The sequence below is a fragment of the Lacerta agilis genome, chromosome 7 (genome assembly GCF_009819535.1).
Source record: "Lacerta agilis isolate rLacAgi1 chromosome 7, rLacAgi1.pri, whole genome shotgun sequence".
Classification (NCBI taxonomy): domain Eukaryota; kingdom Metazoa; phylum Chordata; class Lepidosauria; order Squamata; family Lacertidae; genus Lacerta; species Lacerta agilis.
Window position 1 is genome coordinate 37,987,586 of NC_046318.1, and position 16,653 is coordinate 38,004,238.

A 16,653-nucleotide genomic window follows, 5' to 3' on the forward strand; every position below is an offset into this window, starting at 1 on the left:
TTGCTGTTTTGTTTTTATTTGTTTTATTGTATTTTATTCTGTGAACGGCCCTGAGATCTTATGAAGGGTGGTATATAAATCTAATAAAAATAGGTGATGCCGAGATTTGTTCAAGACCACCCCCCCCCCAACTGTCTCCTGCAGTTCCATTCTAATGAATTAATTGGAATCGTTCAGTACAGCTTACTGTAAATCAGCCTCATGACAGAAAGTGTGGCATGGGAACAGAATCAGCTGCTTAAACTAATATTTTTTTTTAATCACTGAGGTCATATGAAGCCTTTTGGGATTAGCCAAGACAGCTCTTCGGACACCCCCACCCTATCCAAGAAAGAGGGCAGAGGCTTTAAGGCAATTATACTGGATTTTCTTTGATGACCATGGTATTGGAATCATAATTTTATGCACATTTATGTAGAAATCAAACATTCTACCCACAGCTGGACTTATGAGTCACTGATGGACTCACTGTTAAGACCATGTTCATGAAAGACAATCTTACCTGATCAGTTCTAGTGACCCCATAGTAGCAGCAGCAGCAGCAGCAGCAGCAGCAGCAGCAGCAGCAGCAGCAGCAGCATAGGATTTTTGCTGCATGTTAATATTCCTGTTTAGCTGCATCCAAAGCTGCAATCCTTACCTCAGACTTACTTCTGGACAGACATTGTTAAGACTGCAGGACGAGTCATATTTTTGCACCAAGACAAATTGGGTAATTCTTTCATATTTCTAGGTTACTTGAAAACATTTCTACAAGAAACATTCAATATCGTCAGCCTAGAGAAAAGTCCGCAGTGCACTATTGTTGTTTACTGCCCAATGTAGGGTTCAAATCCATGACCCTGATATTAAGAGTCTCATGCTACCTCTCTCTGTGGATGATGTTATTTCAGATACCACATGCTAAGGCTAGAAACAGAACAGGTCAAGGTGCACAGCATAAACCTATGGTCATAGGTGAAGTCTGACAGCTCCCTCTCCCCAATATTCACTTTTATACATTTAGAAATAAGTACAATTTAAATAAAAACACCACACGACATAGTTTTCAATTTTTTTTATTAACCTACAATTATAAAACATAGTGTAAATATTTGTATGCAAGAAAGTGAAAATGTTTGCAAGTGACTTAAACACACTACCAATTCTATATTGCTGCAGAATGCACAAATACTGCTTTTTACTTTAGTATTCCATTTCAGTACCAATGTCCAGGGCTGGAAAAAGCCTCAAGAATCTGGTCACTTAGAAGTTTGATGTTGGAGATTAAGATTTTTTCCCCTTCCACACAGTAGAACAGTTTTATTCAAGTTCTATTTAGTTTTAAGGACACATTTTCAAAAACAATGCAGGATACAAACAAAATCTATTACGTAAAATGAAAATAGCACAGTAGATTGAATACAAAAAATTAAAAATTAAAAAATGGTGGAACAAGCACTTTGAACTTATCTGTTGTGTATGACCGACACCTAATACTGCTTATTTGTTTCATTGTGGTTGAAAATGGATTGGATAGCAGAGCTAGCATTTGGTGCATAAGCGCTAGCACAGTGAATTCTGGTGGGATAAAGTATGCAAAATAATAAGAAGCAGACAGAAATGCAAGCGTTTTACAAGCATCTGATTGAGGCTCTTAATACAGTTTTAAATGTGCATTAAACCCCTTCATGTTCCCGTAATAGGTTAAGAGGTCGAGAGATATATCGTCTGCGAGGGTGAGGATACTGGAGATTGGCAGTGGCAGCATCGCAAGAGTGCTCTATCAGAGGAGCAGGAGGTAGGAGCTGGGCATAACTGGACCATCTTGATCCAGCCCGTGGGGAATCCAGAGGGGGAAAGAAATACCTGAAAACAATGAAGACAGGAACACCAAAAAAGAAAAAAGGAAAAACAAGAAAAAAGAGAATAGTAGTAAATATGAGGGGAACCAAAGGGGAAGAGAAAAGACATGCTGGGGGGAGGGAGTGAAGGCTTTAGTAAATCCATGCCAAAAATAAATGGCCAAAATCAAGTTCTCAATCAAAACAAAATTGGTTATGGCAGTCTGGAAACTATTTGGTTTGAATACAATATCTATCTCTAAAATTAAGATATGCCTTATGTGCATTTTGCAAAATAATAAATTATCTGTAAATTAAATGAGTTCCTAACTATCAACACGTTTGCTCTCTCACTCCTTAAAACCATGTAACTCAATGTTTTTAGTAAACACTTGCAGAAAAACAGGCACACATTAATTATGCAGATATATATATGCTGTATTTGGACCCACATTAACTTTAATGCAGATTTTATAGGACAGATGTGAAAAAACCTGTTTTTACAGTGCTTAGATTTCCACAATATACAATAAGTGACTCCTTTTCCACTGAAATACAGTCTGGGTGCATATATACATAATTCTGGAGAATATGTAGGATAAAACCAAATACATCAGGTAAATTAAAGGCTTAAAGAACTATTACATGTCACTTTTTATGACTTACCCGTAATATTAAAGACACCACTTTGTAATCTTTACAATCTTTGGAAATGTAGACAAATTTACAGAACAGAATGGCAAAGTTAGTAGAATCTGGAGACAGGACATATTTAGAGCTACATTGACATGCCACTATATAAAACAAGGCATTTTCTTGTCAGGTCCTGATGAATGTTTGCAATAGGACACTGCTTCAGTCTGTTCCACAGCAATAACACAATTCCACAGAAGCAGTGTGTGTCCTCACTATGTAATGCATGAAGCATCTTGAAGGCAATGGACAATAATTCCAGAGCAACTTGTCAATGCCACATGACAAACATTCATATGGATATGGTTCTCCGCTACAATATTGTGACCAAAGGAAGTCTTGCTAATTATTCCATGGAATCATGCCACAGGAACATGCAACTATCAGGTAAGATCATTCTCACTAAAAGTATGACATTAATTAGTGTGGGGGCTTCTGGTGATTTTTTGTTTGTTTACTCTGAAATAGTATTTAATTAATTGTGAAGCAATTCCAAATTAAGATACTAACTGTACAACTGTCAAGGTACAATGTTTACATTGCTTAGTTAAGTTTGCACGTTGCAAATCCATTAACAAAAATGTAATGGTTAAGACTCATCTGAACAAAATGTAGAACAAAATCAATTATTCAAAGCAATTTAAATAAAAACCAACTGATTACCAAGGCTTCACACTAATACTTTCCCCGCCCGCCCAACACCTCAAATATAAAGGATGGTAATTCTTGTTACTTGGGTGAACTTCCCCCGCTCTGATTTGTAAAAAAAAATCTTTTTCTGAAGAGAAAGGGAAGTGTCTCCACAAGAAAAATCTCCCTGTTACTGTTTTTTTCCACAGATTCCAACAAGGTCATACTGTGCTGGCTAGCAAAGTACGCATACAGTGTTTTTTAATAGAGCCTTTTGATCTGCTTTTAGTAGTAGGCAGGCTGCTGGTGTCTTGGGAAGAGGTCAAACGGCGCTGGGGAGGGGGAAAAGGAGTTCGCTTTCCATTCCTGTGTGCATGCAACAAGCAGCAAAACAGCAAAGTTACTCCAGTTAGCTTGGGTTCAGCTGTGCTTTCTGTTAAAAAGGACATAATACAAATGGAGAAGGGAAAATGCATCACAATTTTAGACACATATGGTTATAAGCACAATAAGAATACTGTGGAACAGTATTTGGTAGGTTTATTAAATTTTAATCTTTTCAATCACTTCTCAAAACAATTTTAATTATTTCCTTGTTAAGCATAGGATGTTGGTGACATTGATCTCCAAAAGTGTTAGTAGTGTTACTAGTAGTGTTACTAACAAAAGTACCAGGATGCTGAGCAATAATAACAATATTCTATCATATCAGCCTGCTTCTAAAACTCAGCATTTACATATCTGTTTATATAGAATCATCAGGGCAATACAATATGTCTGAGTTCAGCCCCATTTTCAAAAGGGGTTTTCCACCCAACAGCAAGTATACATCTCATTATGAAAGATTTACTATTTCTGACTCCGAAGCTGTGCCCTGGAATACAAAAATTTCCTCTGAAATGTAACTCTGAGATAAGGGAGAAATGGAAACACAAGAACCCTGTTTAACTGAACAGATTTGAAGACATGACCACTTAAATTTTATAGAATGCCGTGTTTCTAGCACTCATATTTTTGGGTAAAAGCATGGAAAACATAAATCTACAGCATATAGTCTGAATTGTGTCCATCAAATGGTTGCGGCTGTATGAAGCTGCCCAAGGCAATCCTATACAAAAAGTTGATTCCTCAACAATGGTTCCTTTCAGAATCAAGTTTGTGAGGACGGGCCAAAAATAGACTCTTGTGTTGAAAGCTAATTTTAAAAAGTGGTTGCCTAGAGCTACTGCAGAACAGGATTGGAAGAGGGTCATGTTCCCAAGGAGTCTCAGGAAGCAGGAGACAGCACAGGAGGCTGAAGTCAAAGAGACCTTGGTTGAGAGACAGTAGGATAATGAGTGGTCAAGGTATTATAGGGCAACAAAAGGCAGATACAGTACTGCGAGTAGGAAAATAAAAGAGCTGATGAAAAGGTCTTCAAAATACTGAAGTGAACTCAGCATTTGAAGTATGTGAACAGTAACTAGAAGGAAGTTTTTCTTTATTATATTTTATCTGTTGCATACAGGACACTGCAGATAAGACTAGGACAACTGAATCTGCAAGCTATTGATATAAAAGTTACTAATAAATATGCATATGAAAGCCAAAATGATGCTTAAGATTTTAGGGAGATTAATGGTGGGTGTTCACAAAACAAAGAGTTTTTAAATTGCAGAATTTACATACAAAGTGGCATACCTGCCAGCAGATGTTCCGTTTACTGAATTCTGGAGGCTTGAATTGGCTGTGCCTAAAGGAGCATTAAAAACTCCCTGCTGAGTGGAACTAGCATTGACTGGACTCCCATTACCTTTCAAAATTCCAGTACACTTCCAGTTGTCCATGTAGTTAGCTGCGGGGTAGGAATGAACAAAAAATGAATGCAATTGTGACTTGAGAAAGATATTTTTATGACAAATAGTAGAACTAATGATATAGCTCCTAAAACACATTATATTTTTAAAAATCTAACTCTAGCCAGTCCTAAGCAGGTTACTACTCTGTATGCTTAAGACTGAAGCCATAGTCTTCTAATAATTCAACATTTAATCAGAGAATTCTGAAGGAACACTTACCTTTCCAAAGCCTTACACACCCATCGTCTCCTGAAGATGCAAGCACTGTGCCTGTAATGTTCCAACTTACACGCCAGACCTGAGAATTGTGGTTATCAAACTGAGCCACTAACTGAACCTCAAATTTTGTCAGGCCTGATGAAGAAGTCAGTTCCTTTCTGTTGAAAGCAAAATTGTATACTGGAGTTTGATCTACTATAAATACATCCATTCTTTTAACTACAGAGAGTAAAACAATGTCCCCCCCCCCTTTTTGTGTCCCCCCCCTTAAAAAAAGGATTACTGAATATCAAATAAACTTAAAAGGTTCTTAACCATGAGGACAATTAGTTCCATAGTTGCAAGAAAGAAAATTCCAAATATCTGCTTCCACATTATAGGACGATACGTATGTCAAAAACTCACCTTAGTGGTTTTAATGTGAAAATTCGCACATCTTTGGTAGCTACAGCCAATATATGGAAGGACCTTCCCAGGTTTGGAGCAAATGCAATATCATGCACAGGGTCTGTAACTGTCATAAGTGTTTCTGCTTTTGCATACTTCCTGAAAAGTGAGACAGACAGCATATTTCTAAACATAGAAACATATTACTGTTTCCAAACTGTTTTTATAACAACATTATGGCTAAATTCTCCCAGGAAAGTATTTTTTTTAAGTGTTCTCTAGATAACAATCCTTTTTTTCTAGAATGTATGTGAACTATAGTTTGTACCATTGGATGTCTGGGATGCAGAATTTGCTACATAATTATTGCCATGTTATGAAGTGTTCAAGTCACAACTGATTGCTGTTATAAACAACAAGAGGATGGGACCAGGTCACTCAACAATGACACTAACTTGAATCAGAAACATTAAATACACAAGTTGTCTTTTTACTTCAAAGAATTCAAAAGGCAGTGCTATGGAAATTCTTTTCTGAGGTACTGAAGTTCAGAATGGCAAGTCTGCTGATTCATAGCAGAAAAAACAGACTGTACTCTTAGATTCCAAAAAAATTAAAACCATAGGAAGGGGAAAACTTTCCACAGATCACATGTTTCTCATTACCTCAACATCACTCACTATTCCCAATTAGTCAAATCAAGCTTATTATAGAGTTTGGATGTTTGAGTAAAATAAGCTGCTTTGTTTTGGCAACAGACCCTATATTTGGAGGCAAGTACACAAGATAAGATTTTATGGTTGGCAATCATTAATTAAATGTAGCTTTGCAAAACTTTTAAGGAAAAGAGCAGCATATTATTATGAAAGCTAAAATATTCAGTACACTCTACAGGTTGTGGTTCAAGCCCAACTTCTGTCATTAAATTATTATGGGGCATTGGCAAGTTACTTCTCCCTCGGCCTCAACTTGAACATTAGCTATACAGCAGAAGTGGGGAACCTCCTGCAGCAAGAAGGTCATGTTCCTTTGCAGCCAACCTTCTGAAGGTCATCTGCCTGCAGTGGCACAAACAAAACAGAAGTGAGTGTGGCCAGAACAGGCAGAGAGCAAATGCACACATACATACACCACCCACAGAGAGAGGCAGGTAATACTCAGCCTCACCCACTGCCAGAATTAGGCTTGGAAAAATGTTAGGGTTTTTCTTTCCTAGCCACAATGCTAAGGAAGAGGCGATCTTACAGAATGCAGGTAGGTTAAAATCTTCTTTCCCTGCTGTGATTTCCCCCTCCCATGCACTCCCATCATGACATTTAGGCTTGAAATAAGCCCACCATCGGTTTATAGCAGGAACGGAGAACCACTTTCAGCCTAAGGGCCAGATTCAAACCTTGTCAACATTCTGGAGGCCACATGCCAATAGCATGTGTGGGTCAGAAGTGGGCAGGATCATCCTTAACTGTATTTCACATATACTTTGGAGGGAACTTTAGTAAAAGCAGCAAGGCAGATTAGAATGAGGACAGGTGACAGTAAATGGCACCATATGTTTGGCAGGTAGGTGGAATTTGCTATAAATGGTCACACAGGCCATTTGGAGGGACCACTGGTGATGTATAGTATAAACTTAAAATCAATACCAAATTATGGTTTCAGTGAACCATTTTAACATGTTCAAGTCTCAGAAGAACAAATGATGTTGTGAAGCAAAATTATGAAGTGTTTAAAAATGAAAGTTGCTTCGTTTTCTTCCTCTTACCTGGTATTTTCATTGTATTCATAAATCTGAACTTTTGCCAGTACATTTGGGCTGCTGTCATCACTTCCTACAGCTATCATAGGTGCATGAGCGCGAGAGCTGCAAATGCAAAAAGGAATATTCTTACAGAGGACTTCTGATGATGAAAATAAATTCCTCAATACCTTTTCTCTTAAAAGACAACATGCATAGTGGACACCTGATGAAACATAGGATCCCAGGATCTCAGACAGAAAGGTTTTTTGCAGCACCTACTTTCTGATCCTTCTAACTCAGGAGTAGCTAACACAGTGTCCTCTAGACATTGACACCAACTCTCTTTAACCTAAGCCAGCTTAGCTAATGGTCAGTAATGATAGGAGTTGCAGCCCAACAACATTTGGATGGCCTCACATTGGCTACGCCTAGATTCTAACTATTCAACAGTCTCGGTTTTCTTATAGACCCAACACCACTATTTTACAGTTAAGAATTTAAATAAATATTACACAAGAAGGAAACAAGCCAATTTCCCTTGACAGACTAATCAGAAAGTAAAGAGGGAGGGAAACCCTAAGGGTATTGATAGCTTACCTTGAAGGATTCCAAGAAATACAACTGCAGCTTAGTTTACATGAGATTTCATGCTGAAGTGACCACTGACTGAGATTCATAACATCTGGTGCTTCATATATCCTAACAACTCCGTCTGCTGAACATGTTGCCAGCATGAGGCCCATATGCTTAGGAGCAAACTTTACATCTGTAACTGATGTCCTACTGTCAACCAGAGTAGTCCTCTTCACCTAATCAATGGAGCAGTCATTAGAAGAAGGAAAAGATTTATAGACGCACCATCATTTATTTATTTAGGTAAATAAACTTTAGAAGAGCGAGCTAGATTTTTATCTGTAAAAAAGATACTACACATTTGATAAATTTTATGGTCCAGACATTATTTATGAAAAACGTAACCATGAAACATAACTGTACTGTATTAGAAATCTTACAAGCTCCAAAGTTAAGGAGAGCAAGTATGCTCATTTGATATTATGAAAAGTTAAACTGAAATACATTCTAGCTGAAAGCATAAAGAATGCCCTTGTATACTGTGATGGACAGATAATTGTTAATACTAAAAGTAAGAGCCAAGCAAATAGTAGAAGCTAATCAGAATTAAAACTAATAGATACTTGAATTTGAGTAAGAGAATTCATTTCTTGCCAGGTCAGATTGGCTAGTAGTGTCAAAAGGCTGCATTAGGCAGTCTCTTCTCTAGGGTCCAGGTCTAAGGGTGCCCCCAACCTTGGAGGAGGGCTTTTCAGGAGGCAGTAAAGGCAGCTGCTAGAAGGAGAGCTAAAATGTTTCTGTGCATACGCTGAAGACTGTAGTGGTATCTGAATCCTGGCCTCTCCAACCCCAACCTCACCCCAATCATGTGGATTAACAGGATAATATCCCACCAGAGCTACAGCTTGGATCTTAACTTTTATTACACAAAAGGAGTGGGGTTCTGTTCACATAATGGGGCTTTGCCACCTCCTCTCTGCAACTCCCTACACCTCCCAAAAATCCGCTGCTAAGAGTTGAGGAACTCTTGAGATTGGTGTAGGATTATTGGATGTGCAACTGCAGATGAGAGAAGTTGGTAGAAATCACACATCTCCTTGTGTGAATAGGAGAACAATGTAATGTCCAAGCTTATGATTTGTCAAAAGCCATGTATTGTAAACAAATCAAACTACATATATCTATATATATTCAAATATGTAGCTTTGTGAATATATAACTTTTCTGTAAAAAAAATCATAATAAATCTCTTAACTGTGAAATTTAGCAAAGTAAATCCTCGAGGCAGCAATAATGTTATAAATTATACGTGAGAAATGAGTGCATCAGAACTGTCACTCTTCAAACCTTACCCAGTGACTTTGCCCTCGAAGCTTATCATTTGATTCTCCGACTATTTCTTCCCATACAGCAGCTGTTCTGTCAAAAGAGCAAGAAGCCAAGACTTGTCCAAACTCTGGATGTGCCCATGTAACACGCCACACAGATCCACTATGTGTCTGGAAAGGTAAGAAGAACTGGAACTTGAATACCAAAGACTAAAATTGAAGATGTTTTAACGTATGCACCTTTGCAGGCTGGGAGGAAAAATAATAACAGCAATATAAATTAAGTATCAAACATCAAAGTCCCTTTACTGATCCATTTCCAAAACACAAACTAAAATGTATGGGACAGCTGCATATTCCTGTATTGCAGGGAGTTGCATTAAATGATCCTCAGGGTCCCTTCTAACCCTACAATTCTAGGATTCCATTATTCTATGTTGTATACCACCTACCCAGTTAACTGAAGTAATAGGGTCAAAGTCCATGCATACATAATATTCCAAGTGGACCCTGGAGGCAATTTCCCACATGGATACATATTGGCCATATTTGCATGCCACACAAAACCATAGTTTGAAGCAGGAAAACCATGTGCTCCTTTTACCTGATCCACAGTTTTGTGTCACAAGAGATACCATATTTTTCCGTTTATAAGACAGTATTTTTTCCTTAGAAACAACAGGCAAAAATTGTGGGTCATCTTATACACAGATAGCAGAGGGGGGAAGTGCGATTGGCGGCAGCAGCCAGCAGGAGATTGGCAGCGGCAATTGGGCGTGTGATTGGTTGCTGTGGCAAGGCCTGCTGACGATTGGCTGCGACTGCGGCAATTGGGTGGCCAATTCATGGCAGCAGTGAGTCATGCGTGCAATTGGCTGTGGTTGCGTCGAGTGGGCAGGTGGGCTTTTGGCAGCGAGTGTGCAGATGATTGGTGGCCATGGTGATGCATGCGATTTGCAGTAGTGGGCAGGCTGTAAAGCGATTGGTGAGGGTGACCCCCCCAAAAAAGCTCAACAATTCTTGGCAATCTCCCCCCCCCAAAAAAATCTCAAGAACTTTGGGCAATCCCCCCCCCCATTTCTGTTGCGGTCCCAAAAAAATAGGGGTTGTCTTATACATGGGAGCGTCTTATACACGAAAAAATATGGTACTTCCCAAGTGGCATATACAAAAGGACTTGATGAGATGGACGTAAGGAATAACTCATATGACACCGAGCTTTGGGACAGGTAGAAGTTTCCACCATATCCAAAAGTCAGCACAACATGAGAGACCTCCATCAAATTTCTTTTAATAAGGAGGATGTTTTTGTGATTCATATATTGCTAGGCATCTTGGAAAGGGACTTGCATATTGAAGAAACAGACTGGAAATATGGCAAGTGTGAATGGAAAACATTTTTGCAAATCTGAACAGAAACATGAACATCTGTATACATGAGCATCTTTATAGTTTCAAGAGAGAAAACCGAAAATTCCATCCCAGGAGTTTTGTGTAGTTAAACAATGATAGGGACTGACTTAGCCGTTAAAAGTAAAGTAATTTACACAGAATTACAGCTGCAGACAATTATTGGGTTACACATTCAGGCTGCAATTCTTAAGACACTACAAGGGAGTAAGACCCATTGAACAAAGATAAATTTACTACTGAGTGAACATGCATAGGACTGCACTGTTTGGAATGAATCTTTCCCTACATTGTGGCTTCTCATGTCAAAAACTGTTGCATGCAACTGATTTTTCCAGGTTTCAACCCTTACCTTCCAGCTGGCAGTACAGTGCCATTCTCCATTTTCACCTTTGTCCCAAACCTATTAAGAAAACCAAACAATATCTAAATCTTTTATTCAAAAGTTAGAGAAAGTACAATGATCCCACAAACAAGTCCATAGATCAAGGTTTGTGGAGAGTCCCAGCAGGATGTTAAACTACAAATACTCTTCTATAATATCAACTCATACTCGTGAGCCAAATAAGAATTGTGCATAGATTTCTCTATAAAAAGGACAGTGAGTGTGTGTGCTATTCCAATTTGGAATTGCCTCTGTTCACTAGAACCACAAGAGTATCTGGCCCCAACACTGGACCACTTGGAATCCTTGAGGCTACTTATATCATTTTTTTACACAGATATAATTTCTCTGCAGGCTTCGAAATTAGCAGGGTGCCAAGCACATTTTGCGCTTAAAGATTCTCCATTTGTGAGCACTCTCAAGGATTACTGAATGTATGTGCTTTGTAGCCTTGAAGTACAAGTTAAGTATAGACAATTAACAATTAAGAGTATTTTGAAAACTGAAGTATGGTACCAATATTTTTATTGTAAACACCAAATAAAAATATGTTAACAATTTCTGCTAAAAAAATTGATATTAATAATGTGCCACTTATGTGAATTGTGTATTAGTTTGAGCTTATCAAAATAATAAATAAAAAATGGTGCTGAACCCCCCCCCCCATGGCGACTAGACATTCTGTTTTGGTGCCCTCAACCCAGGTCTCAAAAGCCATTTGGCTCCTAGCTTTTCTATCCCAGTTTCTAACACTGCTTCTGTGTATGAAAAGGTTATATGGCATAGCACATAGTATTTGCTGAATATACATTGGGAAATTACAGCTAATCATAGCATCCCACTACATGCAGACATCTACATGTGCAGGATGACACAGTGCATACAGTGGTACCTCGCAAGACGAATGCCTCGCGCAACGAAAAACTCGCTAGATGAAAGGGCTTTGCGATTTTTTAGGTGACTCGCAAAACGAAATTTTCTATGGCTGTGACTCGCAAAATGAGGCATTCGTCTTGCACAGTACCACTGTAAGAAGAAGCGGGAACCTGCTGCTGCGAGGTTCAGGGAACCTGAAACGGCAGCTCGCCTCCTCCCACCGCTGAGGCACACAAGTGCCAAGGTGGAGCAACCGAGCCTGCCCTTGCCTCCCCTAAGCGGACCCCGATCTCCGCAGAGAAGGAAACGCCGGCTGCGGAGAGCAGCCCGGGCTCAGAGACGCGCAGCGGGTGGTGCTTGGCTGGATTGGGTGGGCAAGGCGGTTTCCTGCCTCCCAAGCGGGCTTCACGGGCGGCGACGCCCCCACTACTCCTCCACTCTCTGGAACCGGCTCCCCGCAAACCCCAGAACACTCACCGCTCTGGGAGGGAGGTCCGGCGCCAATTCCTGCCTCGGCTTCTCTCTGACTGCGGCCCCCGCTCCCCACACCCAGCTTCCTCCCGCCGCCCCCGCCGCTCACTCACTGCTCTCAATCTCGCCGCCCTTCTTGGCTGTGCCCACGTTGCCCATGGCCAGGCGGGGGCCGGGCTTGGGCCCGCGGGGAGGGGGCGCTCTCCCCGCTCGCTCGGTGCAGGCGGCAGGAGGCTCCGGCTGGGCGCCAATTCCTGCCTCAGCTTCTCCCTGACTGTGGCCTCCGCTCCCCACACCCGGCTTCCTCCCACCGCCGCTGCTCACTCACCGCTCTCAATCTCACCGCCCTTCTTGGCCATGGCCGCATTGGTCAGGCGGCAGGAGGCTCCGGCTGGGCCCAGCCAGGCCCAATCCCCCCCTGCTGCTGCTGGCAACAAGCCCTGACTTTTTTTGCCCATAGGAACGCATTAATTAAATTTCAATGCATTCCTATGGGAAACCGTGCTTTGCAAGACGAAATTTCCGCAAAACGAAACGACTTGCGGAATGAATTAATTTTGTCTTGCGAGGTACCACTGTATAAATTTCTTCATGGGAGCAATATTTATGCAGGGAAATTGTCATGTGCAAAATGGGTCTTAGAAGTAATGGTTAGCCTCTCCAATACATTGTCCTATATAAAGCAAGATACATCAATTTTATCATTAAAACTCTGCATTTTTGCCTGGGAATTAAATTCATGTACCACAGTGGGAGTTACTTCCAAGTGAACACATAATTACTGACCTGCAAACTTTACATGTCAGCTAGACATGAGTCGTTATAATTATTATACAGAGAATATTATACAGAGAGAATTGTAGCAGATCCTTTACATCCCGGTCATCATCTGCTTGATTTACTTCCATCTGGACGTCGCTACAGGACTTCATATACAAAATCGGCCAGGCACAAGAATAGTTTTTTCCCTTGTGCCATTAAATTGTTAAATTCGTAGTTGTATAGCTTAAGGGGAGGTAAAATATGGGTGGGGTTTCTTTACTTCTTTGTATTGTGAGAGGAACAGTGTCTGTATGTTTACATTGCAATGTAGCCGAAACAAATTCCAAGTATGTTGGAAAATGTACTTGGCCAATAATAAATTATTCCTATTCCTATTCCTATATATAGAATATACATACACACCCCCTAATGAACATTACTCTGAATTGCATCCAACAGTAGTCCCACTGAAACAACTTAGATCCATTAATTTTAGTAGGTTTACTCTAGGTAAAAGTCAGTACAATACACACCTCTAGTCTGTGTCCTTTCTCAACTGCAAAACTAGTATCCTTACTTGAAAGTCCCATTGAGCTCAGTTCAACTTACTTCTGAGTAAACAAAGAGGATCAATCTATATCTCAGCTAGTACACACTTACACAGCATTCTGACTATGTCTACTCAAAAGTTTTAGTTCAATGGGGTTTACTCCCATGTTAAGAGTGGTGAACACTGAAGAATGATTTACAATCCTAACCCACCTACTTGGGAGTAAACTCCATTAAATTAAATAGGACTGGCTTCTGAGTAAACATGGTTAGGATTGCAGCCTAAATCGTTATTAATCCCAAAACACTAATTCCCTTTAAGGAAAATAAATCCAAATTGTCTACACCTATTGCAAACCTGTACTGCAAAACTCTGTCTGGAAAATAATCTTTAACTACTTTTTAAAAGCAAACAACTTATTATGTACATATGTTACAAGGCCACACAAATCCTCTGATGGACCCATGGGTATTAAAACAAAAATCAGAAAAATTACAGTTGCACTAATTGCATGTTTACTGAAAAAGCCTCTGAACATGTCCACCATCCCACATTATTACAGTACTTGCTTTCTCCATTAATAAGTTGCGACTCTTGCATCTACCATGACTTGCCCAACAATGCCTTTGAGAACCCTTTAAGTATACGGTAATTGCATTGCACTGGTCCAAAATACAGAAAGATGATTAAGGACAGAGGCATATGCACCCTTTCTATCTGGAAGGAAGCCCCCTAGAATTCCGTGGAACTTTTGCCAAAGAGGGCACGAGACAAAACATGCTGCTAGAGAAGTTCCCGACTTAACCATTTCATTCATACCACACGCATCCTGCCTTTTTATTATTAGTTCAAGTACTGTAACTTTAAGTTGCCACCAAAATCAGTCCATAGGCCTGTTTTGGATTTTCTCCCGCGCTACAAAAAACAAAACAACAGGGACTTTCTCATGTACTACAATTTGTTATTTCTTCCGTTGTAAAAAGGCTGCTATAAAACGTGGTTCTTCTACAAGCCCCCCCCCCCTGCATGACCACCTGTTACCCAGCGCAGGCAGAAGCGCCCAAGCCACCGCAGTAGCCCTCCTCGAGGACAGCCACCAGCGGAGGTGCAGCGCGTGGCCCCCGAGAGAGAAAGCGGCAGGGCGAGCAAGGACACCACCGGCCGGAGGAGCATCGGCGTCAACTGGCCCCGCGCGGGTCTAGCCAGATTCACTAGGGGAGAAAGCCCGGGGACCGCGGCCTTCGTGCGCTCTCCGCATCCCCGCACCTTGACACTCTGGTCGCTGGAGCAGGTCGCCATGCGCCGCCCGTGGAAGTCGAAGGAAACGTCGTGGATGAGGTCGCGGTGGTCGGCCGCGATGCTGCGCGCCACGAACATCTCGGCGGCCTCGCTCCGTCAGCCGAGCTCGCTTCTTCTTCTGCTGCTGCTGCTGCTACGATTAAGGCAGCAGAGGAGGCGAAGCAGCGGCTTCCCCTGACGAGCAGCTGCACTGAAGGCGCGAGCAAACTCTTTCCCCTTCTCTCTCTCGCCTCGAAAAGGCGCGCTTGGCTCAGGCTAATTGCGTGGAGCGCCGGGCCTTAGCGGGGAGGAGGCGGCCAATGGAGCGTCTCCCCGGCGCTTGCGCTTTTGCGCCTTTCCCTCAGGCAGAAGCCGAGGCAGCCCCGGCAGGGGAGGAGGGGAGGAAACCCACGAGCCACCCCATTGTTCTTCTCGAGCGAGGAAGGATTTGCCGATTTCCAAACCCAACAGGCGGAAGCTTTAAATGTGTCCCACAACCTGCCCTGAACATGCTTGTTTTTTTTGCAGAGACGCACTCCGAGGCGTTCGCTTAAACAATTTCGCCTCTGGCAAGAAACACCGGTCGGGGACGAAGCAATTTGGGATTCGGGAGGCTTTCCTCTGCCCCAGTTTAGGGCCCTGGGCTTGATACCACTGGCGGAACCACCGCTGGCTAATAACCTGCTGCAGAGCACGCCCCCGTCCCCGTCCTCAGGCCAGGAAATATCCCCCGCCCAGCATATCCTAACCTCCATCAGCAAAAATCGGGGGCGGTGGCGGGGCGGTGGTGGTGGTTGAGAATGCCGCTGTTACTCCAGTCCTTTGCACACTTACCTGGATAGAAGTTTCATTGAAATCAACGGGACTTCTAAAATAGTTGCATTTATGCAAGACATATATCAACATTGCTGCAATTCAATTTATATTAAAACACTCAGTTTAACATAGGAATGGGATTTTGTCCCATTAACATTAAATTGATCCAATCTAAGTACTCTCTCTTAAATCAGGAGTGGCTAACCTTTGGCCCAAAGGTAAACAATTAGACAGGGATGCCAGTGATGAATGTGGTCAATAACTGGTTATGGCCAAACAAACTTGCACGTAAACATTTACCGCAACATACACCCCAGCACAGCACTGTTTGCTTTTTTCCTTTGCCATCACCCAAGTTGGTGTGGTAGGGGAGAAATTGCTTTGGTGGGCAGATCACCCTTGCTTTTTGGACTGAATCCTTATAGACAGCTTTCACTGTAACAATAACCAGCAATACATGCTATAGACCAGGGGCTGTCTCTGCAGTGCCTGTAGGCACCAGTGTGCTCACCAGTGCGTTAGGAAAGGCTTCAAAAATCCACAATGCACACAATACTGTTTGATCTTCTTGCCCCATTCCCTTTTACACTGGTTTGCCACTTGAACAATTAACACCATTAAACATGCCCACATTTCATTGGATACCAAGGTCATATACACCAACCCTGTCTTCAATTCTGAAAGAGAAGTGTGAAGTTTCCCTCTATAAGTGTGGTGGTGACAATTTTGTGCTATGCAATACACCAGAAGTTCCCATTAGCTAAATACTGTGGACCCATGTTGTTTCAAAGCCAAGCCATGGATGCCCTACTTTTGAAAATTTTGATATCTCTATGGTAGTTTTAGTTATGTGAATGATGTCATGGCCTCCCTGCG

General features: G+C 41.4%; 1 protein-coding gene across 4 annotated transcripts; it reads right to left on the bottom strand.

The window, feature by feature from the left end:
* Positions 1-1,300: 1,300 nt before the first annotated feature.
* SEH1L (SEH1 like nucleoporin) lies at positions 1,301-15,352 on the bottom strand. Of its 4 annotated transcripts, none has more exons than XM_033154845.1 (9): positions 14,950-15,352; positions 10,992-11,042; positions 9,254-9,400; positions 7,926-8,137; positions 7,353-7,451; positions 5,609-5,749; positions 5,204-5,361; positions 4,827-4,980; positions 1,301-1,560 (listed from the first exon to the last, which is right to left on the bottom strand). In XM_033154845.1, the coding sequence occupies exons 1-9, from the start codon at positions 15,058-15,060 to the stop codon at positions 1,473-1,475; spliced, it is 1,161 nt and encodes a 386-aa protein (XP_033010736.1). In that variant the 5' UTR covers positions 15,061-15,352; the 3' UTR covers positions 1,301-1,472. The 4 variants fall into 4 exon arrangements, with proteins under 4 accessions (XP_033010736.1, XP_033010735.1, XP_033010737.1 ...); XM_033154844.1 differs by lacking the exon at positions 1,301-1,560 and adding an exon at positions 1,567-1,848 and having other exon boundaries at positions 14,950-15,350; XM_033154846.1 differs by lacking the exon at positions 1,301-1,560 and adding an exon at positions 3,504-3,579 and having other exon boundaries at positions 14,950-15,349.
* Between the last annotated feature and the right edge of the window lie 1,301 nt (positions 15,353-16,653).